Raw genomic sequence first — 24,365 nt, 5'->3', positions numbered from 1 at the left:
CCAGTCAGCAACTTACAGTCATTTGAGATTGAAAAAATATTAAAATATTGTTTTAGGAGGGAAAAAAAAACAAACCAAACCAACAAACAAACCCCCCAATCAAAACAAACAAACAACTCTAAGCAACAACAGAAACCCTACCACCACACAGCTGAAAGCAAACTTCAGTGAACGGGAGTTAAAATTAAAGGTGGATTAGTGGTTCCTTGCTGCCAAGCATACAAAGAATAAACCAACTGGACCCAATCTCGAACACCTGATTGTTTCCACCATTCCACGCAGCCACAGCAACCTGAACAAATGCTCAATTAAACTTAAGGTAAAGAGAGGGGGTGAAAATTCGAATCAGCTAAGTAACTGTACCCTGGTGAGGAAGTAGGATGCAGGTGTGGGTCTAAGTGACCACTCTGTGAGACTAGGAACCCTCTACCCAGACTTCAAAGTCACTTGCTTTGCAACAATTTCATTAGCTGAAGCCTAACACACCCCATCACACTAAACTGCATGCCTCAAGGAGATGAGTTTACTCACTGCTCCTTGCAAATGCTTCGCTGGGTAATCCTATCACATGGCTAAAGAAAAATGATGACACAGCAGGAAAAAATTCACTACTTTCCCTTCTCTCTTCTTAAGTCTGGTCTGCAAACATTTATACATTGAAATCAAGTATCAAATTCTGTGGTTTTAAAACAGCTCTAAATAGTTAAAAATCTGCATTTTCTTAAAAGCAGTTTAATTAGGTTTTTCAAAATTATAGAACTATTTTACACTGAATTTTCAAGTTCTCTTTAATGCCAGTCAAGTAATCTCGCCATTAGATACAACACAGTAATCGAGGTATTTAAACCCAATTGATGTGTTTACAAATGACTTGTCTCCTCTATGTTATTTTCCACAGGCAGGGCCCCAGCATTTACAGCTTAGAGGCTGGAATCTAACAGAGTGTGAAAGGAAATGCAGAATTTACCTCTGAGAAATAAAAGAGGGCTGACTCACAGAAGAGAATGTCAGCCAGGTAAACAGTTCCACTGGTCAGCACTTCAATCTGGTATTTACAGAAATGGTGACTTCGTAGAAACTCACTAAAGTGCCTGCATGTGGACAAAAAGGTAAAATTTGAGGGACCGACCAAGGAAAGAGCTCTGCTGGGAAGCACACACTCTTTCCACGCTGTGCCCGCTGTGCCTCACAGCCTGGGTCAGCACACCCTCCCTTCCCACGATGTCTCCCTGACTCCTCTCCCTGCAGCAACCTCTCCCCTCTCTTACTGGCTTGCAGCTCCCCTCTAGCATCGAACACATGCTACCTCCTACTGCAGTAACCAAGCAACATGCCCTATTACTCTCAGGCTGTAATCTCCTTCAGCAGGTACTATAGCTTATCATGCACAGCACCCTTTCCATAAATGTTAAATGAAAGAATGAATACGGAGATCTTTTTGAGGGCATGTGGATTTAGTGCTACAGCATCCATTAAGCTTACAGCATGTACTAACAATCAGGATATCCACCTGAAGACACGTGTTGTTTAAATAGATAAAGTATATCACACTACAGTCACAATCTCCCCCAGTGACTTCAGAATTAAAAACAAATTCTTTTAACTTAAGAAATATTAACATTAAAAATACCAATCTGTTTTACTTTTACTAGGATTCATATAATTTGTATTTAAAAGAAACCATTGCCCAAGATAGTTTGAGAGGATGCCTATAAGATCCTGTAAACATTCAAAGTATTTAAACCCTCAAAGATAACTTGGCTTTTTCCTGAGACTGAACCGAAATTCCCAAGACCATAGAATGTGGGAGTGTGAAACTGACGTACTCGTGCTCCATTGCACTGAAGACTATGGACTGTGCAGAAACGAAACAGTTGGGATCCACCTGCCCGTCTTCTCCACAAATCTTTGCTGTAAAAGAAATGGTAAATAACTTTTTCTCTAAATCCAAACTATACACATCTGCAAATCAAAGCAGGCAATAACTGTAAAGGCATCAGGATTAGCAGGTTTTAATGCAAATAAAAGAAAATACAGGTAAACAGCTGATCATGAGGTAGGGAAAGTCTTTCTAAGCATACATGCAAAAGCAAAAATCAAAAGATTCAATATGAAATTAATTTCTATAAATTAAAACACTCCCAAAACAAAACAAAAGGGCAGACTAAGGGAAAAGATTTGCAGCATATACGACAGTTTAAGAATGATAGATTATTTTCATTCATGTATCAAGAGCTCTTACAAACTAACAAGAAAGTCTCAAAAGAAAAATGAACAAAGGAAAGGAAAAGAAAATTCACTGAAGGACAAATATAAAATGGCCAATTTAAAAACATATGCATGCTCACTAGTAACCAAGGAAATATAATAATGGATTACAATAATGAAGCATATCACCTTTTGTCTAGTAAACTGGCACAAAATTGTTTTAACAATCCATATGCTTAATTGTTTAACGATACACACACTTGAGCATGGGCATGGGCAAACTGACCCTTGTGCTAGTGGGCATATAAACTGGCAGTTTCTAGCATAGGCTTTAAAAATGAACATATCCCCATCCCTTAAAATATGAACGTACCCTTTCAATCAGCAATTCTATTTCTAGGATGGTAACCTAAGGAACTACAGATTTATGAAAAAGAATTTTCTCTTTATCAAAAGCTCTCTCCTTTTCTCAGCTACCCCAGACAGGTTAGTTATCAATTGGTACAAACACCTAAACGAACTGCTAGCGAACGACTTCCAACATAGGCATATTCTAATCTGTTCAGACACCTAACAGTTACCATTAGGCACAGGTGGTCTTGGGAAGCCTAGAAGATGGCAGCAACAAATTTTCACATAGAAAGAGAGGAATGACATAGAAAACCCCAAAATTCCACGACACTTGGAATGAAACTGGTTGAAAATTCCAAAATAGAAGCAGATGGGGACAAGCCACCAACAGGCAGAAGGCCCGTGTGTTACAGGTGTCTGTGTGGGAGAGGAAAAGGGAAACACATGGGCAGCACCTGTCAGCCTGACGCAGACAGAAGGTGTGCACCGGGAGCGTGGTGACTGACTGAAGCAGCTTAGCTGAGACCGGGGAGGGGATCTGCTGTCCCCAAATAATGAGTAAGGACCCAAAGAGCCCCACGCTGGAAAGAACCTGCTAGGAGAGGAATAATAGGCTATACTTCATAAATCAAAACACTTAATTTTTGTGATCAAAAACTCAAAACTGAGTACTAAGACTTAATAGGAATATAATAAATATCTATTCAAAGTATAATGAACCACTTTTATCTGTGACTATAGGCATACTTGAGGTCTTTCTGATACAACATAGTAAAAGCTTTCAAACATTTAAAAAATTACGACCGACAGAAAAATTTATGTACCTATGCACGATGGAAAAAAGAAACAATTTTCAGAAGTGCTGTTTGTTTGCCTTTACTACTGTGAAGCACTTTGATTTTTCTAGTCTTTTTTTGGAAGTGGGGGTGGTGGTGGTGAAGACCTAAGAGGAGACTGGTCCTAATCTGTAGCCTGAAAAACACTGCCAAATAGCCTACCAGGTAGGGTCTGGTTTCAAAGCCTAACTCTGCCATGCCTGAGCCTTATCAAGCACAAATGTTATAGACAGCAGGTGTGCACTGGCAGCTGTTACCTTCTCTGTGCTTCCTCACTTATAAAATAATAACTATTTATGCTAAAAGGTTCTTTAGAAGATTATAAGAGTTTGTTCAGGGGAAGTGCTTAGAATATTGTCTGGGACACAGTAAGTACTCAAGCAAACATATGCTACTATTTTTCAAATAAAAAACTAATAATAATGAATAAGAGCGAAACTTTTTAAGTGAGCAACAGTCAGATACAATAATGTACACTGAAAACAAGACATGGAAGGGAGATGCTGAATTTCATATTCATGAAAAATTCTCCCAATAACCAAAAACAGGCTTTTTTTTTTGGCCATAGCTTCAAGCACTGCTTACCTATGATGTCATTTCTCATTGCTTCTGTAATTGGTATCGGTTTAGCAGCATCTGGAGATATGTATTTGGTAAAAGTATTCACTGCATCCTGCTCTATACCTGCAAGGGAAGACAGCGACAATTTCAAAACCAAAAAGCAACTTGTACCAGTAATGGAACATATTCACCAACAGCAAGGCTTTGCTGTGGACCCAAGCATACACACAAATACACAAGTAAATAAACTTAGGACAAAACAAGCCTCTGTCACAAAATTGCTTTTACATCCTTTGGTTGGTGGAGCAGAGGAGTTATGAGGGAGCCCCTTGCCCTTCCTGCAGCTAACAAGCTCATGAGAAACAGCAAATACTTATTCTCACACACCCTCTTTCCATATCTCCTCTCCAAAGTTGGAACCTGAAGGATTTACACACAGGGGGCTCAAGTTATTTACAAATCCATGCTGAAAATCGGAGAAGGCAATGACAACTCACTCCAGTACTTTTGCCTGGCAAATCCCGTGGACGGAGGAGCCTGGTAGGCTGCAGTCCATGGGGTCGCTAGGAGTCGGACACGACTGAGCAACTGCACTTTCACTTTTCACTTTCATGCACTGGAGAAGGAAATGGCAACCCACTCCAGTGTTCTTGCCTGGAGAATCCCAGGGATGGGGGAGCCTGGTGGGCTGCCATCATCTATGGGGTCACACAGAGTCGGACACGACTGAAGCGAGTTAGCAGCAGCATGTTGAAAGTATTTAACCAAATTTCACATTCAAGAATACATTCATCTGACCTTCAACAACCCTGGAAGGTTCAAACAGTGAGTCTCAGACTTTCTGTCTTGGGACTTTGCAATCTTAAAAATTACTGAGCTTCCATTTATCTGAGTTTTACCTATAGATAGTAAGGTATTGAAAATTAAGATGAGAAAAAATTATCCAGTTTAAATGAACAACATTAAATCTGTTAAAAAACATAAACACCACCTAAAAAAAAAAAACTATTTCCCAAACTGAAAAAATTAATAAGAGGGTGTCATTTTATATTTTTGCAACTCTTAGTTTTCTTGATAGCAAACTGTTAAGATTCTCATATCTGCTTTGGCATTCAATCTGTTGAGCTTTTTTATTTGGGTCAAATGTACATAGTGCTATCAGGATATGAGAAGAAATGTATGTATATTATATATGTTATTGTGTGTGTGTATATATATATATATATAGTGTGTGTGTGTTGTTGTGTTAGTTGCACAGTCATGACCTTATGGACTGCAGCCTGCCAGGCTCCTCTGTCCATGGGATTCTCCAGGCAAGAACAGAGGAGTGGGTTGCTACTTCTTTCTCCAGGGGATCATCCCAATCCAGGGTCTCCTGCATTGTAGGCAGATGCTTTACCATCCAAGCCACAAGGGAAGCCTATGCGTATACATGTGTGTATGTACAATTTCTGTCCTGGTTCCTGGCACAGAGTTCCTAAAACCCTTGCAGCTTCCTGAGTTACAGTAGGGGCCAGAGGAACATCATTTGTTAATCATAATACAGCTCTTTCAACCACAGGAAAAGTTTATGGACACAAAGTGACTTGTGCAGAGAGGGAGCTGGTTGCCAGAGAAGGAACAAGAACTCCAGCCCCACTCCCCAACCTCCAGGGAGGGTGGAGGGGGTTGTGGACCATCAAGCCAATCACCAACAGCTAATGATTTAATCAATCGTGCTTACGTGATGACACCATAAAAACCCTAAATGAAGCAGCTCAGAGAGCTTCTGGGTACATGAATGTGTCCACGTGCCAGAGGGGAGATCGCCCCAACCCCACAGAGACAGAAGCTCCTGCACTTGGGATCCTTCTGGATTTCACCCCATGGATCTCTTCATCTGGAAGCTCATTTTCCTCCTTTATAATATCCTTTTACATCACTAAACATATATAATGTGTTCCCCTAAGTTCTTTGAGCCTTGACAGCAAATTAACAAAAGAGGAAGAGGTAGTGGGAATCTGACGTACAGGTGACAACCTGGGACCCATGATAGGCATCTGAAGTGGGGGACACTGCTGTGAACTGAGCCTTTAACCTGCAGGGTCAGCACTAACTCCTGGTAGTGTGAGAATGGACACTAGGTTACAATCCAATGAGAATGGAGAACTGCTTGATTTTGGACAGACACTGCTTTGGTGTGAACAGAGAAATGGTTTTCTTTATATCAAGAATATCTGGCCTCAGAGAGCTTTCCGAAGTAACTGTGGTTATATTCTTCTTTGATCCTCCTTGTGTGTACTCAGTCATAACCCCAAGGACTATGCCCCCCCCCCAGGCTCTTCTGTCCATGGGATTTTCCAGGCAAGAATACTGGGTAGGTTGCCATTTCCTCCTTCAGAGGATCTTCTGGATTCAGGGATTGAACCCGTGTCTCCTGTATTGGCAGGCAGATTCTTTACCACTGTGCCACCTGGGAAGCATTCTTCTTTGATACTATATCCAAAACTTGAAAAGTGGTAGTTTCTTAAAAGTTAATCAGAATGTAGAATCAGAAACCAAATTAATAAACTGGTTATAGTCTGTTACATTAGAATCTACTGGTCTATGTACCATGTTTAAAGAGTTTTTAACTAATGAGTGCTTTTATAGTATCATATATTTTCAAGTATTTTAAAAAATATTGGTTCACTAACTTATGAAGATCTTACAAATGTTGATAAATTGCATCATACAGTATAAAAAAAGAAATCACAGGATTAATATCACCAATGATCTTTTCAGAACACTCCTTAAAGCTGTCAAAGCATGCGGTAGTGAACGGAAGTTCTTCAAATTCGACGTCTCACTTGAAAACTTACATTTTATCACTGGGGAACAACACTGCCAGCTGTTTTCCATGAAATGACAACTCATTTTACATGGCCAGAATTACTGATACCAAAACTGGACAAAAGCAGTGTAAGAAGACTACAGACCAATATCCATCATAAATACAGGTGCAAAAATGCTTGACAAAATATTAGAAAATCAAGTCCAGCAGCATAAACAGACTAATACACCACAAGCAAATGAGGCTTACTCTGGGAATGCAAGCTTATTCAGTATTTTTTTTTTTAATCAATATAATCCCTCAGACAAAAGAAGGAAAACCACATGGTCATATTAAATGACACAGAAAAAACATTTGAGAAAATTCAACACCATTCATGATTTAAACAATTATCTGTAATCTTTTAAACAACTCTCAGTAAACTTTTAAGAGAAGGGAGCTTCATCAACCTGATAAAGGGCATTTACAAAATCCCATAGCTAACCTCACACTTTATGGTGAAAGCCTGAGTGCTTTCTAAGATCAGGGAGAAGACAAGAATCTCAGGCAATCTACACAAAAGCTCCTAGAAATAATGAGTAAATTAGGGCCACAGAACAGAAGGTCAACATATAAAAGTCAATCATATTTCTATATACTAGCAATAAAAAAACTATGGAAACAAAAACTTTTTAAACATACTATTTGCAATAGTACCAGAAAAGGGGGAATAACAAAACATTAAGGATCTGTACACTGAAAACCATACAACGCAAAAGAGAGCGATCAAAGAGGTAGGTAAATGGAGCAGATTCAATCTGTGGGTTTTAAGACTCAATACAGTTAAGAACGTAAATTCTCTCCAAACTGACCTGTAGGTTGAATGCAATTCCAATAAAAAAATCTCAGCAGGTGTAAAGTTAAGTAGCTTATTTGATGTTTCTCTTGTTTCTTGAGGCAGGCTTGTATTGTTATGAACCTCCCTCTTAGCACTGCTTTTACTCAATCCCATAGGTTTTGGGTTGTCGTGCTTTCATTTTCATTTGTTTCTATGCATATTTTGATTTCCTCTGTGATCTGCTGGTTATTCAGAAGCGTGCTGTTTAGCCTCCATATGTTTGTGTTTTTTATAGTTTTTTCCCTGTAGCTGACATCTAATCTTACCGCATTGTGAGTTAAAGAGAAACATCAATACAGTATATTAATGCATATATATGGAATTTAGAAAGATGGTAATGATGATCCTATATGCAAGGCAACAAAAGAAACACAGATGTAAGGAACAGACTTTTGGACTCTGTGGGAGAAGGCGAGGGTGGGATGCTATGAGAGAATAGCATTGAAACATGTATATCACTATATGTAAAACAGATGACCACTGCCAGTTTGATACATGAAGCAGAGCACTCAAAGCTGGTGCTCTGGGACAACCCAGAGGGATGGGGTGGGGAGTTGGGTGGGAGGGGGGTTCAGGACAGGGAAACATACGTGCACCCATGGCTGATTCATGTTGATGTATGGCCAAAACCAAACCATATTGTAATTACCCTCCAATTAATTAATTAAAATCTCAGCAGGGTTTCTTGTAGATATAGACAAGCTTATTCTAAAATTTATATAAAATATATAAGAACCTAGAACAGAAAAAACAACTTTGAAAAAGAACAAACTTGGAGGACTCAAACTACCCAATTTTAAGACTCACTACAAAGTTACACCACTTTAATTCCCCAGCAGCATGTGAGACAACCATGTTCACGATGCTATTCATATCAACTATGAGCTATAATAAGCTTATACCCTTTCAGGTCAACTTCTGTTCATTTAAAAAATAACTTGTGATAGGCAAAGCTTTCTGGATTTCTCAACTGCAGATAAGGAACTGTGGACTGTAGGAGCCAGTCCAAATCAAGATGGGCAAAAGCACGAGAGAGAGAGGGCATTTACCCGAGAAAGCCCACAACCCTCATGAGACACGAGGCTTGTACTTTCAAGGACAGCTGCCCGGGACCCAAACAGGGTAGAAATTAGACCTAAACCCGGCAGAAGGCCCTAAGAGTATACAGTCCATGGTGTCTTAAAGAGCTGGACAAGACTGAGCGACACACAGAGACACAAGGCCCTAAGAGGGCAGGGCCTGAAACAAACACACACACACACACACACACACACACACACACACGGAAGGCCCTAAGAGGCAGGGCCTGAAACACACACACACACACACACAGCCCTAGAGGGCGCGCACACACACACACAGAAGGCGCCCCCCCCCCCCACACACAGCCCTAGAGGGCAGACACACACACACACACAGCCCTAGAGGGCACACAGAGACACACACAGAAGGCCCAAAGAGGCAGGGCCTGAAAACACACACACACACACACACACACACACACACACACACACACCCATCCACCCACCCACCCCCACCCCAAGACTGAAACTTAGACACCCACCCCTCCCCCCGCAAGATAGAAACTTAGTTTTCAGTGATACCAGGGTAGCAATGAAGTGGGTCCTGGATGCCTGGCAAAAGCAAATGCAAAGACACTCAAAAAGAACCTAATCTAATTAGAGTCCCTGAAGAATTACCAAAGATAAAACTCAAAGACATATGTATTCACAGCCAAAACCCACTAAAACCACAGCCTACCAGAAGTGTGAACCTGCAGAAACAAACCCTGAATCAGATACACAAAAGCTATAGGCACTGGGGTTATGAGATACTGAGTACGTGTTTAATAAATTTAAACAAATAAAAAATGGGGTCAAAAGTAGGACAGAGGGATAAAGGAACAAGAAACTAAAAAATGACCAGGCAAACCTGAAGAAAAATATTTCTAGAAATGGAAGAATTTGCTAACTTTTAGATTAAAATAACACTTTAAAAGACTGATTCAAGAGCAGTTTAGATCCATTTTAAGAATCAACTAACTTAAAGATCTGAAGATGTTACCACCAATCTGAAAAAGCTACATACTACACGATTCTAAGTATGTGACATCACAGAAAATGCAAAACTATGGAGACAGGAAAAAGATCAGTGGTGGCCAGAGTGAAACGAGTGGGTATATAAACCGGTAGAGCACACAGGTTTTTAGGGCAGTGAAAATGCTCTGCCTGCTACCACAATGATGGTTACAAGTGGTTATACACTTCCCCAAACTCACAAAACAGGTTAACACCAGGCGTAAATGCGAAAGTAAACTCTGGGTAATTGTGATGCCCCCAGGTAAGTTCACTGGTTGTAACAAGTGTTTCCCTCTGGTGGGGATGTTGATGATGGGGAAGTCGATGCATGTTCAGGGGCAAAGGTTGTATAGGAAATACCTGTAGCTTCCCTTCAATTTTGCTGTGAACCTTAAAAAAAAAAACAAAACAAACAAAAAAAACTGCCTTAATAAAGGCTTAGTAGGAAAAAAAAAGAGAGAAGATGAAAGAGGAGATGATGACAGTGGGTTGGAAGCTGTTTAGTCAGAATTCCAGGATAACTGAAAAATGAAGTGTGTAGCTTTCAAGCTAATAGAGAAGAAAAAAGAAAAGAGGAGCCACAGTCCAGATGCCAGGACTTGAAGTGCAGGTCCTGCCTGGTGTACGACCTGGCAGGCTCCCCGACCTTCCCAAGCCATGGCTTCCTCACATGTAAAACGGGGTGACTGCCTACCTCACAGGGCTGCTGTGACTACTCCGTGAAATTCAAGTAAAGCCCCTGACACAGAACCTGATTAATGCTGCCTGCTGTCGATTAACAAATAACTTTACCTGAAAGTTCAGTAAAAGAGCAAGAAAACTAAGACTGAGGTTGACATTAGCCTTTCTGGATAAGGATTTGATTTCAAAACCCTGGACCCTTCTTCATTTGTTAATTCTTATTTCTTTTTCTTAGGGGGTCGGCCCTTCTGTTCTTTTTTCATACACAATCCTATTCTAAAACTCCTAAATTTGGGAGAAAATTACTCTAACCCTTTTAATCCCCATTCAAGTTCCACTTTGTAAGTAGATTTTTAAAAATATATTTATTTTTATCTATTTGGCTGCAACAGATCTTATTGTAGCATGTGGGAGGGATCTTGAGCTCCTCAGCCAGGGATCAGACCCAGGCCCCCTGCATTTGGTTTCTGCAATCTTAGCCACTGGACCACCAGGGAAGCCCCTAAATAGATTGTAAAAACAGAAACAGGATAAAGAGAGACAAACCACACACTTACTTTTCATTAATTTTCCTGATAATTCCTTCAGTGGAGAAGATGGACTACTTCTACTGGCTACCGTGAGCCTGGAGGACTCCTGGGTTTCCAGGGAGCCCCGATGAGTTCCTGTCCTGGCTGTCTCCAGGTGGAGCGAATGGGCACTATCACTCTCCTGGGAAAGCAAGTGGTTCTGGGAGTTGCTAGTTCTATTATTTAAGTCAATTCCTTCCAGCTGGGCTGAGCCAGAATCCTCCAACCTCCTGTTAAGAGACTCAGTTACAAAAGCTGCTGTGGTTTCAGGCTTTTTAGATGGAGAGACAGGTTCAGCCAATGAGCTCTGCTTCACCGTGTTCAGACTGTGCGCTCTTATTCGGGACCAAGTTGTGGAGTGAAAACTTTCAGCCTCCAACCAAAACTTAACCAAATGCTCCATTCTCCGAAGTTCCATGAACTGAATGAAGTAAGGGAGGACCACGGTGTCATGCAAGACTTGCTCAAGGGTCTTTGAAAGACTTGATTTGGCCTCCTGAGTCTGGTAGTCCAGACAAGATCTGCCTAATGGAAGAAAAGAGTCAGCAGTTCAATAACAGATAACAACCCGCTAAAGCTTATTTAAATTATTAGAAGGGTCTTTGTTACTCGATTAATCCTCGTATCTCTTTTCATGGCAATTCAAATCATGTAAATTCTTAAGGGAAGAAAATCTTATAATACCAGTTCCAAAGGAAAGTAAGACCAATAAAAATATTTTAAAAGTTCAATCTCATTAAAAATCTCAGAAAAGCAAATTAATACATACCATTTTTGCCTATCAAACTGAAAGATGGATTTTAAAAAAATTACAAGAACTAACAAGGGCATAGCAAAACAGATGATGAAAAACGTTAAATGACAAAATCTTTTTGGAGGATTCAGTAACAGACAGCAAAGTCTTAGCTATCAGGGTAATTTTCAATCCAGTAACTCTATTTCTAGGACCTTATCCTGAAGAAAAATTGTGGATATAGCTAGAAAGATGTTATGAACTCTTAGCCTCATTTATAACAGAATAGTTAGATCTGGGATTTTATCTTGAAAAATAAAACCAAAGTTAATAAAACAAAGTTTATTTCACATTTAACTAAATTTAGGTTATGACTATAAACACAAGCTAATTATTAGAAGAAAGAAAAAACTAAGAAAATATTAACTTTCACAGCACGACACAGAGAGACTCATTTTTATAAAATTAACTGAGGGCCTCATCTGTTTTTCAAAAGGGCTTTTCTTCACCCTTTGTAGTTTCTTCTGAAGCACCTCATGTACCACCCCTGCTGACTGTCCTGACTTCAGTGTTAACTAGTCCATTGTTGTCAACATCTCTTAAGGGAACTTCAGGAAATCTTGAGCCTCTGAAAGACTTAATTTTAAGTACCCTTTACCCAGTCTTGGAGAAGGAAATGGCAACCCACTCCAGTATTCTTGCCTGGAGAATTCCACGGACAGAGGAGCCTGGCGGGCTGCAGTCCGTGGGGTCACAAAGTTCGGACACAACTGAGCGACTAACATACACATGCCCAGGCTCCCCTGGGGTATCAAGATCACACTAAGACACTGACACAATTTATCCGTCTTATCCAGACTTCCCCAGTTTCACCAGTACTCACTGTATGCGCATTTAGTTCTCCGTGTTTCTATCATGTGAGTAGACTTGTATAAACATCAACACAGAGAACAGCTCCAGTGACACAAGGATCCCTTTGTGAGGCCTTTTATAACCAGCTGCCATCCCTAACCATTGGCCAATACTCATCTACCTGTTCTTCATGTCTATCATTGTGTCATTTCAAGAACCGTCTTGAATATATTGTCTCTCAATATATATTGTCTCTCAATATAATTCCCTTGAGATTCATCCAAGCTGCTATGTGTAAATAGGAGTGGCTATTTCTCTGCATCTACATTAACATTCCAATTATCAAGCTTTAAATACTTGCTAATGTGTTGGAAGAACATAAACTCATTATTTTAATTCGCACTGCACTGAGTATTAGCGCAGTGAGGCATCCTTTTCACACATTCAGTGGCCAAATGTATTTCTTCTTCTGGAAATGGCCCATTATTCTACTGGGCATGCTTTTTATATTTACAGAAGGACAATATGGAGCCATCCATTACACTAGCTGTTGGTCCAGTTTAAACATTTTTTTTTCAAAGTCCCAGGCAATATGGGTCAGTATCCTCTGGCAGGAACTTCACACTTTATACTCAAATCCCTCCTCCTAGAAGTTAACAAAAACTGAAAGTCACTCACCCAGGTCCCCAAAGTGAGCGGCCTCCATGTGGCTGGGCTGTTTCTTAAGTGTTGCGGTCCTGCTACTTGAAAAGGAGTCCATGTTGGCAGAAATGGCATTGATTGCAACATGACTTGGTCCCGCAGCCTCCAGCAAGGCATGATTTTTAGTGCTTTTTTGTGGGGAATGTACGGATATTGAAGCTATAATTTTTCAAAAAATTGTTAAAAATTAAACACAATTTGATAGTCTAAAACTGTCTCCTAAAAGGGCTTTAAGGAACTTTTAAAATTAGATTTTGTAACACCTCTCTTGAGTAAGCATATACACTCAACAAAAAATTCTTACGGAAAAGGTCAATTAACCAAGCAGCAGAAAATTGGAAAGAAACTCCCTATTACTTACATATAACTCTCAAAATACTGTGCCAAAAGTAGAACTTAGAAGAGAGATCTTTCTCTGAGAAAGTTCTCTTTGAGAACCTCTAGGAGTCCAACACGACTGAGCAACTTCACTTTCACTTTTCACTTTCATGCATTGGAGAAGGAAATGGCAACCTACTCCAGTGTTCTTGCCTGGAGAATCCCAGGGACAGGGGAGCCTGGTGGGCTGCCATCTCTGGGGTCACACAGAGTCGGACACGACTGAAGTGACTTAGCAGCAGCAGCAGCAGCGTACCAAAGGCAGCAAACATCTCGAAATATGGACCTTTTTCAATTTCTTAATCCTAGCTTGCTGGCAAGTGACAAATTAAATTCCAAAATAAAATTTTAGATTATCAAAAGAATTAGAACAACACTCTTCAGTATTGCTTATTTTATTTTTTAACTGAGTAACACAATTCTGTTTACTTTTTACTTTTTAACTGAGTAACAAAATAAGTATGCTTATTTTACTTAACTGAGTAACAAAATTTCACCATCTAATAAAAACTGATCGAAGTTCAAGCTGCTTAAAGATAAAGCACACTTAAAAATTCACAAAATATATTTTCTTTTGTAGCCTAAAGAAATATTAATATTCTGTTGACTTCAGGATAAAGGGGAACTCATCAAATTCACATGGTCAAAGTAACCCTATGAATTAATTGCTACAGCTGAATTAAAATTCCACTCATCCCACTTATTCCACCCAAATATCAGAAGACTCTCATGAAAGGTCTTTAAGAGGTTTTGGTTTATTGCACTGAACCCACACGGAATCCAATTGACTTTAAATTATCAGAAACAAGCAGAGAATAAGGCTGTGAGGTACCCTACTTATTCCCTAATCTTACAAATCTCTTAAATTATAATCAGTGTCCCTCTCACAAATTGAGCATGTGGAGTTAATGCTAGCCACACAACATGCAAACATTTAAAAGAAAAATCTAAAGAATATCAATCTACAGTATTTGTATAAATAAATTACATCTATGAAAATTATATACCATGGACATGGATGTAATTTTCATTACAATTTTCCCATTCCAAAATTTTTGTACATTGACATAATGAAACTAGTCAAAACTACAGCCAAGATCACAGTCTTAAAAAAAGCAGGCTCTTACCTACAAATAAGGACAATATATTGATTCCAATAAAGAACTCTGAATAAATTTTAAATTAGGGCCATTCGTTCAAAGTAATAAAGTGAAAACAGTAAGCATCCAGATCCCAGATAAACCTCAGAAAACCAGGCTTTATAAGTCAGTGGTCAGACTGCTCAGTAAAGAGTATTTTCTGCTTTTAGTTTTTTAAAATAAAGTCAATCAATTGCTTTTAGGGAATCACTGAAATGTGTGATTAGCAAGGAGGACACTGGTTCCCTGGAATCACCAGGACAGCCAATGAATGCTCAGTAAAAGCCTAGCATATGCTGGGTGTTGAAAGATACATCAACTAACAGGGAAATAAGTCACAATCATGAGTAATTATAAAAGAAGGCAGAGACGACCAACAAAAAGGGAGAATGCAACAGGATTAAAGAGCTCATAACTGCGAAGCGCAGACTCACCTTTGACTGACTTGACATCTGGGGTCTTCTCCTGCTCTTTGCTTTTCACTGGAAGAGAGGAGGGCAGCATGATCAACTTCTTCAGCCAAATGCCCCCTCCGCTAAAACTCAGGCCAGCTCTATTCCAATAGGTGAGTGTGTACAAAGTTCTACACAAAAGGGCAAGCCGTCCTGGAGCACGGCAGGGCAGCTGTCAGGGGAAGTTTCCCTTAGAAGTGACCTCTAAATGGCATTTGATCAAGAAGGCTGAGTGATTAAGGAGAGATGAGGTCAGGACACCTAGGTTCAAATTTGGGCTCTCCCATGTGATCCTGGACCAGTTACTTTAATTCTCGGGGTCTCAATTTCCTTGATGTACAAAACCTGGTCATTCTTATGAGCTAGTAAAGAGTCATTTCAACAGGCAGGATTCCAACTTTGGTCTGTGAGACCAGAGAAATCACTCTTCTACCCTTGGTTAGGGCTTCCCTTGTAGCTCAGTCAGTAAAGAATCTGCCTGCAGTGCAGGAGACCTGGGTTCGATCCCTGGGTCGGGAAGATCCCCTGGAGAAGGAAATGGCAACCTAGTCCAGCATTCTTGCCTGGAAAATCCCACGGACAGAGGAGCCTGGTGGGCTGCAGTCCATGGGGTCGCAAAGAGTTGGGCACGACTGAGCAACTAACACCCTTGGTTAAAAGCCTGCAGAATGACTGTGTGATTAAGATAACGTGTGCAAATGAGTGTCTTAGAGGCACCTCCTACTCCATACACCAGAACTCAACATGTACATTCCCCGCGACGCCTCTCAGTACCCATCCCCGTGCTGGGGTGACTGGGGTTTGCAGCCGCCTCAGCTGCATCTGCCAACTGACTCCATCTCCCTCTTGAAACGTGAATTTGGCATGGCTTCCGTGAAACCCCACTCCTTGTTTTCCAGGGGCTCCTTCTCAGCTTATCCCTGGCCGACTTCTCCGCCAGCTGGGAGTTTCTCAGGGACAAGATTGGCCCCCCTTCTCTCCACTCCACGTACATATGTACTTCCTTGCTGATCTCAGCTATTCTTCAGGCTTTCAATACCACAGACATGCTGTAACTCCCAAAGTACTCTCTCTAGTCTGAGTACTTTTTGATCTCAAATTCATAGTTAACTACCTTTCTCCCATCTTCCATAACTCCACTGCCTAAATGGGACATACCATCTTTCCCCAAACCTGCTCCTAAATCAATCTTTTTCTCCTCTCATAAATGATTCCACTGCCCACTAGCTTCTCAGGTCAAAACTCTGGGAGTCATCTTCCACACTGTCTCTGGATCACCTCCAAACCACTTCTAAGAACAACTGGTTCCACCACCAAGTACCTTAGAGGTATATTTTATTGTATGCAAACTTTAAATTTTGATGTTGTCAAACTTACATTATGTGGATTGAATTTTCCTAAGTCTTATTTCTTACCCCTGTATTTTCTTCTGTATGATTTCAAACTTTGTTTTTTCAAATTCTGGGCTCCAACTCACCTGGCATTTATTTCTGTACTATAAGGGATAGCAAACTACAGCCCAAGGGCCAAGTCCAGCCCACCACCAGTTTTTCATAGTGTTTCTGTATAGTCTATGGCTACGAGGATAGAGGAGAGTGACGCAGACCAAATACCCTTCTCAGCCTAAAATATTACTATCTGTTTTTTTTACAGAAAGTTTGCTGACCTCCTGATGTGCATAATGAGGAAGTCTTAATTTTTCTTTTTTTTCGGGGGGGGGGCAGTGGGATAATAAACACAATTTACTGATTAGTCCAATCTTTCCCAAATGAATAGGAACTTTTTACATACTATGTTCCCATACATACGTGGGTCTGTTTCTGGGCCTACTGCTGTAATTACTAACTATGTAATAGGCTCTGCCAGAGCCAAGCCCTCCATCATACTCTTTTTTCAAAACTATCTTTCATATTAATTGTAGGACCTACTTGTCCTGATCCTAAAACCCTCATGGTAATTTCTTTTTAAACATTAAGCATTGACTTGATCAATCTTGGAGAGAGCTCACATCTTTCTGGTATTGAGTCTTTCTATTATGAACATAGTATACCTCTACTTATTTGGGTCTCCTTTTAGGTCCACTTGTATTTTGTAAACTCCATAGACATTTCAGTCTTTTATTTTTACTGACTACAGGGATACAACTGAGTTTCAAATACTTATTCTAATGCTATATGTGTAAATTTTCTTAAACTTTCCGTGTACACAATCATATTATCTATGAATAATGACTCTTGTTCCCTTTCCCTTGCAAAACTTTTCCATTTTTTTTATGTGCGTGCTCTTGTGAAGACTATGTTAGTTTTCTTTTTGTCTGTATAACCCTGATCTATATTCTCATCCTTTTAAGTTTCCTATGCTCTTTTTAACATTTAAACAGTATAGGTTAGGAAACCAATATGAAAATAACCATCTCTTTATTGTCCAGGTCATTCATTTGTTTATTGTGATTACTATTCTTTATTTCCAAAAAAGAATTTTCTTAAAACTCAATTACAACTACACACCCGTTGACTTCTCCTAGTAATTCTGTTTATTTTACTTTATGTATTTTGAGACTGATTTTAGGTACAAACCAGTTCAGAATTTTATCTTCCTAGTATTCTATTCATTATACCATACTTTACAGACTTTTTTAAAAATAGTATTTTACGCTTTAAAGTATTTCAAATACTTCACAAGCTTTCTTCTCTTTGAATCCATTTATTTTCAACTTCTCTATGTCTTTATGTTTTTGTTGTGTTTCTGGTAAATAGCTGGGTTTTTTATTATTATCCAACCCAAGTCATTACTTTTTAATCCACCTTTCAATGGACTTTTACTAGATTTTTAGCCAGTGAGACTTTATTTACATTCATTGTCATTTATTTCTACCACCTTATTTTGCACTACTGACTCTTCTTGTATTTTTTAAAATTATTATGAAACATTTAAAACAGAGGCAAGGCAGGTTTAGCAAATCTTAGCATTATACCATATTTGCTTCAGAAAAATTTTTAAAGGAAATAAAACATTGCAGGTACAACTAAAGTCCCTCTGTGACCTCATTCCCTTTCTCCCTAGAGAAACAATTTCAGAAAGTGAATGTTTAAGGTTTCCATCCACACTTTTACTATTTACCATATTTATGTATTCATAAGCAATATATGAGAGAAGGAAATGGCAACCTACTCCAGTGTTCTTGCCTGGAGAATCCCAGGGACAGGGGAGCCTGGTGGGCTGCTGTCTATGGAGTCGCACAGAGTCAGACATGACTGAAGTGACTTAGCACCAGCAGCAAGCAATACATAGCATTGTTTGAAGGTTTTAAACAAGTGGTTGTACCAACTGCCATTTCCAGCAGCTGCTGCTGCTGCTGCTAAGTTGCTTCAGTCGTGTCCGACTCTGTGCGACCCCACAGACAGCAGCCCACCAGGCTCCCCCGTCCCTGGGATTCTCCAGGCAAGAACACTGGAGTGAGTTGCCATTTCTTTCTCCAACTCATGAAAGTGAAAAGTGAAAGTGAAGTCGCTCAGTCGTGTCTGACTCTTCACGACCCCATGGACTGCAGCCTACCAGGCTCCTCCTCCCATAGGATTTTCCAGGCAGGAGTACTGGAGTAGGGTGCCATTGCCTTCTCCACAGCATATCCTAATTAAATCTTGATACAGTCAGGCTTTAATCTCAACTCCTAAGAACTCCACTCCTGCAAGTAACATTTCTTTCCTGTATCATTTTCTCTGTCTCTACTGAGTTCTTTCTATCAGCCGACAAACAAGCTGAGCATCTTTTATTTTAAAAATAACAACAAAAAACAACCCTTATCCTAAAGGCCCCTTTCAGTTATTGGCCTTGTTTTTCCCTCTTAACTGCAAATTTTCTTGGTTATTCTTTTTACTTTCCCCAGTTCACATTCTCCCCTCAACCGTTTCACTGACGCTACATTTATAAAAGTCATCAATTACTTCCATGTTATCAAAATGAACTGCTATTTCTATTTACCTCAACCTTGTAAGTGTCATTAAATACAATACTCCCTACTTTTTGAAATACTATCTTCTCTTAGCTTTCAAGACACTCCACTCCTGTATCACTTCGCATTTTCTTTTCAAGTCTCCTTTGCCAACGGCTCATGTTCCTCAACTTAACTTCTAAAAGCTCAATTAACTCCAGCGCTCTCTCCTTGTCTATAGTATGGCAGGATATGCTATCTCCCACTGAACTCATTCTTCCCTTCTGAGCAAGAGAGCTGTAGCCTGGCACACAGTTGGCTAGCTTCTCTCCATTTCCCAAAGCCCTTAAGTTAGCTGGGACCACATGACTAGGTTCTCAGCAATTAAACATGAACAGGAGCAGTATTTGCCATTTCTGGCCAAAGCTTCTCTTTTCCCTTATTATGGGTCAGAAAGCTGACAAAAGGGGCTATGACCTGGCTTTATAACATGCAATATACCTTAAGAGAAAGAGGAATAAGACAACAGCAGGAAAATGATCCCTGAATGGTCAGGAAGGAAAGCCACCCGATGACCAGGGAACTGGACTGTTACACAGAGAGAAATAAAGGCCAATCTTGTTTGAGCGATTGTACTCGTTGTGTCTCTCTGTCATGGAAGCTTAGCCTTTCAACCTAACTAATTCATATATTGTATGTCTTCCCTAGATAATCTCACCCAGTCCTATGTCTTTAATCATTATTTATGCAAAATACTTTTAAATTCAGATAGAGAACTCAAGTTCTGATGCTCTTTTCAGAACTACAGACTAGTACATCCAACTGCCTCCTTGACAGATCCACATGGACTCACAACAACTGAAGAACTCTGGATTCTTCCTACCCCAAGCTCTGAATTTTCCACAGCTTTCCCAGTTTTCCTTCACTCCAGTTACTTACTCAAGCCATGATTTCTCTATCTCCAAGACCGCCCCAATGCCCTCTTCTCTCCGTCCTTAAGCTGCAGCCTTCTCTCCATCCTGGAACAAAACCAGCTCGTTCCTAACCCCAGGACATTTGTACTACCAGTTCCCTCCAGCAAGAATACAGTTCCTTTTACCTTTACAAGGCTGGCTCTTTCCTCATGTAGACCTCAGTTTAAATACCATCTTCCCAGACAAGCCTTCCCTCTTTATTCAAATACAAACTGCCACCTGGTAAGCTGCTCCTGTATCATTGTTTAAATTCCCTGCACATCATTTATTACCTTTTGGAATATTCCTTACTCTCATTCACTTACTCAACAGATATTTACTAAATTCCTAACTATATCCCAAGCACTGATCTAGACTTGAGGGTACGGCCATGAACAAAAGTAAGCTTCCTTCCTAATAAAACACGAGTCAGCAGATGGTGATAAACGCTACAGAAAACAAACAAACAAACAAACAAACCAGAGCCACAGGAAGGGAGTGCAGGGGCTGGGGGCTGCAATCTTCAGCAGGCTGGTCAGAGAACCCTTCACTAAGATGTCAATTAATCAAAACCCTGCAGGAGAAGGGGGAAGAAAATAGGCTTGCATCTGTAGGAAGAGGTTTCCAGCCAGAGGGAACAAGTGCAAAGGCCCTGAGGTGGGAATGTATTTAACAAGGTGGCCAACATACATGGAAGAGTGCTGGAGAAAGGGAGCAGATGAACACAGAGGAGAAACAGGACCTAGATTACGTAGGGCCATGTACAGGAAACCACTGAGGGCATCTGAACAGAGGTGTGGTATAATGCAGTTTGAAAACACACAGGGGGATCAAAAATGGAGGAAGGGAAACCAAATTGAAGCCTAAAGCAAAATAACGCTGTTTCTTTGATCTTCATAAAACCGGCTTCCTCTTGACATTTAAGCTGAGATCTGAATGACAACCCCTCAGAGGACTTCATTAACCACCCAAACTAAATAGAGATGCCAGGGTGTTCACAGTCAGGGATGGTGAGAAGTGACTGGATTTGGGCTATATTCTGGGGTTGACCTAAAAGATTTGCTGATGGATCAGATATAGAATAGGAGAGAAAAAGGTTGAAGAAAATACTAAAGTTTTGGCCTGAGCAATTAAAAGGCCAGAAAGGCAATTTATCAAGATACTGAAAAACAGATGAAGGAAGGTTAAATCTAAAGTGAAATTTTAGATACAGGAAGTTGTTTATCAGTTGACCTCCTAGACACCTACTGTTGTTTGTTGTTGTCGTTTACTCACGCAGTCACATCTGACTCTTTGCAACCCCAGGGACTGTAGCCCACCAGGCTCCTCTGTCCATGAGCTTTCCCAGGCAAGAATACTGGCGTAGGTTGCCATTTCCTCCTCCAGGGGATCTTCCTGACCCAGGGACTGAATCCATATCTCCTGCACTGCAGGTGGATTCTTCACTGCTGAGCCACCTGGAAAGCCCAGACGACTATTGCGTAGAGGTAAAAAGTGGACCAACAGCTGGATATGGAGTCTGGATTCAGGCAAGAAAATCCAAGCTGGAGACGTAAATCTGGGAGTCATCGGCAGATAGGTGGTATTTAAAAATGGTATTTAGAAACTGGATGGGAGCCCTAAATAGGACCATCTCCAGTTTCTATTCTTGCTACAGTCTCCAAAAAACATCTAGAATGATCTTTACAAAGCAAAATGAGATCAAATCACTCCTCTTTAAAATTTTAAAATATTGTCTCTGCACTTGGAATAACACCTTGCCGTGACCTACAAAGCTCTGAATCATCTGATCCTTGTGTACCTCTCTGAACTGCAGTCACAGTGGGCTTCTTTTCTGTCTTGAAGGACACCAAACTCTTGCCACCCAGCCTTTGAACACTATTCCCTGTGCCTGGAATGCTCTTCCCTGGCCTCTATACATTACCTCTTGCTGTTTCTTCAGCTCTAAGTTTCAAGGTTGTCTGCTGAGGCCTTTGACTAACATCAAATCGAAATATCTCTTCTCTCAACCTCTCTCTTTCATAACTCTTTATTCAATTTGTAAACAGAGAGAGAGAGGTTTATTGTCTACGCCAGCAGACAACAAGCTCCCTGGAAATACGGATTTTGTCTTGTGCAGTGCTCAATACTGAGGGCCTAGCACAGTGCCTGGCAACGAGGAGACATTCAAAAGTATTTGCTGAATAAATAGACAACAGGCTATGTGCAACCTGCAATTTGCCTCATTATACCATTATATGTAGAACACTCCTTACCCTAAAAAAAAAACCCAAACCAATCATTTCAACACTGTCAAACAAATTAGAGAGCTATCAACCATACCAAAGTACCTTACCAACACAGCTTCCTTGTACCATTTTACCACTTTCATTCATTCAGAGTGGTTTTCATTCATTCATCATGGTTTCATTCACTGATCACATGGCATCAGTTACTAAAACTCCGTGTGTACTTAAAAGGAATTCTTTATAGAGTTGAATGGGGTCTTTAGGAATCATCGAAGTCTCAGCTGAGAGGAAAGTGGGTCAACATTTTTCTGTCCCAGATGACAGACTTAGTAGCAGAGCTGTCACATAAACCCAAGTCTGATTTAGTTCAGTGCTTTCCCCAAACCTGTATTTGTCTGGGAAATTTTCCCTGAAGCAACAAGAATCGAGACAAGTATCACTATCATCCCAAAAGACCCACACTCGTCCATCCTGGATACATACTCATAACGAAATGCCAATAACCTTACCCAAACTCAAAAGGAAGTTGCCTCTACTCAAAAAACTGGGCAGCTACTACTACTGAAAACCAGAAATATCAATATAAGCAGTTTGTCTATAAAGTTAGGATTCCAGTAGCAAGTAAACTTGCTAAGTCATCAAAAGGACTCTTCATTAGGGAACTTCTAGCCGTAAGTTATGTCATGTCATTTTAGCAACAGCAGAACCCCCCTCCCCCCATAAAGGGGAAACTGGAAAACAGCACTCGTTGAAGAAGACAATTTTTTCACGTGTTGCTTTTAGACACAAACCCCTAGGTATTCTGAAAAGTCCGAGACTTCCGTAATACATTTCCATTTTCTGTTATAAACGCACCACCCCCACCCCACCCCCTGCGAAAAGCTGTGTGTCTGCAGAAGGCATGCCCCAAGCGGGTCCCGGCACACACTTCGGGACCGGCCGGCGTTCGCCCGCGAGGAGGCCCAGCTCCCTCCCACAAGCCCGCCAGCCCGGCGCGCAGGCCGTCCGACCTCGCGGAAGGGAAGGCCTCGCTGCCCGAGGGCCCGCCGCCCGCCGCCCCAAGCCCGGCCCCGCGCCCCTCGCTACCTTTCCGCCGGAAGAAGGACATGGCGGGGCCCGGGTCGGGGCGGAGGGCGCGGGGGGATTGCCGCGGGGAGGGCCCGGCTCCCTTCATTCAGCAACCGGCCCGGACTTCCGGGTCCGCAGCGGCCGCCGCGCTAGCCAGAAAAGAGACTCGTCTTCCGGGTGTGGGCCCCGCAGCCTCCTCGAGACGCGCGGGAAGCTCCCGACGCCATGTTACCAAGCCGCCCGCCCGGAGTTCCGGTCCTTCGCCGCGCGGGGCTTCACGGGAGGCCGCGCGCCGACCCCGCCCCCCGCCACGCCTCCTCGCCTCCTCCCGCGGCTGGGCCTCCTCCCGCGGTGGGGCCCGCGCCCGCGCCGCCCACGGGACGCGCGCGCTACCTGCGCCCGGCCCTGGATCCCGCGCCTCTCCTGTTCCTGGGCGGTGCGAGGGTGGCCCCTGGCAAGCCCCTGACCCGGCCGAGTGTGGCCCGCTCCCCGCGCTCCCAGGGATCGGACCCTGGCGTGGATCTCGGGATGCAGACTGGGTCCTAGGATGCAGGCTCGAGGCACCATCTGTCCCCGCGACTTCGGCCGTGGAGGAGGTGCGTTGGGCTTATTACAAGACGCGATCAGCTCTGAAAGGACAGCAACATAAAAACCTCGCCAGTATTTACCGGGCGGACTCCAAGGAGCATCCTTCCAACCTCCTTCAAATGCCATTTTCCTAGAAACCTCTGACCTCTCTCGACCCTAGAAGCAGAGACGAACCTCCCACCCTTGGGGCCTCTCCCACAGAACTGGGAATCCCAGTAGCCTCGCTCGTGTGCGATGGAGGAGCCTGGAAAAAAGTAGCAAATCAATAAATGGGTTTTTCAGTCAGTGAAGTCCATCAAGTGATGGGCAGAGCAACGGAGGTCCAGAGAGAAGAGGCAGCTGGTCCAAGGTTATTCAGGGTGTCGGTG

General features: G+C 41.6%; 1 protein-coding gene across 2 annotated transcripts in view; it reads right to left on the bottom strand.

Annotated features, from left to right (window-relative positions):
- The window catches only part of AKAP10 (A-kinase anchoring protein 10), a 45,539-nt gene extending 21,826 nt beyond the window's left edge, over positions 1-23,713 (bottom strand). Inside the window, exons 1-7 of one of the 2 annotated variants that reach the window (XM_018064727.1) lie at positions 23,428-23,713; positions 15,212-15,259; positions 13,237-13,419; positions 10,962-11,498; positions 3,981-4,079; positions 1,827-1,911; positions 968-1,091 (exon numbers count right to left, since the gene is read on the bottom strand). In XM_018064727.1, the coding sequence (XP_017920216.1) occupies positions 968-1,091; positions 1,827-1,911; positions 3,981-4,079; positions 10,962-11,498; positions 13,237-13,419; positions 15,212-15,259; positions 23,428-23,515 (1,164 nt within the window). In that variant the 5' untranslated portion in view covers positions 23,516-23,713. The remainder of the gene's footprint in view (positions 1-967; positions 1,092-1,826; positions 1,912-3,980; positions 4,080-10,961; positions 11,499-13,236; positions 13,420-15,211; positions 15,260-23,427) is intronic. The other variant, XM_018064728.1, reaches the window with a different exon arrangement.

Source organism: Capra hircus, chromosome 19 (genome assembly GCF_001704415.2).
Source record: "Capra hircus breed San Clemente chromosome 19, ASM170441v1, whole genome shotgun sequence".
In the NCBI taxonomy this organism is placed as follows: domain Eukaryota; kingdom Metazoa; phylum Chordata; class Mammalia; order Artiodactyla; family Bovidae; genus Capra; species Capra hircus.
This window is presented reverse-complemented; position numbering and strand designations above follow the sequence as displayed.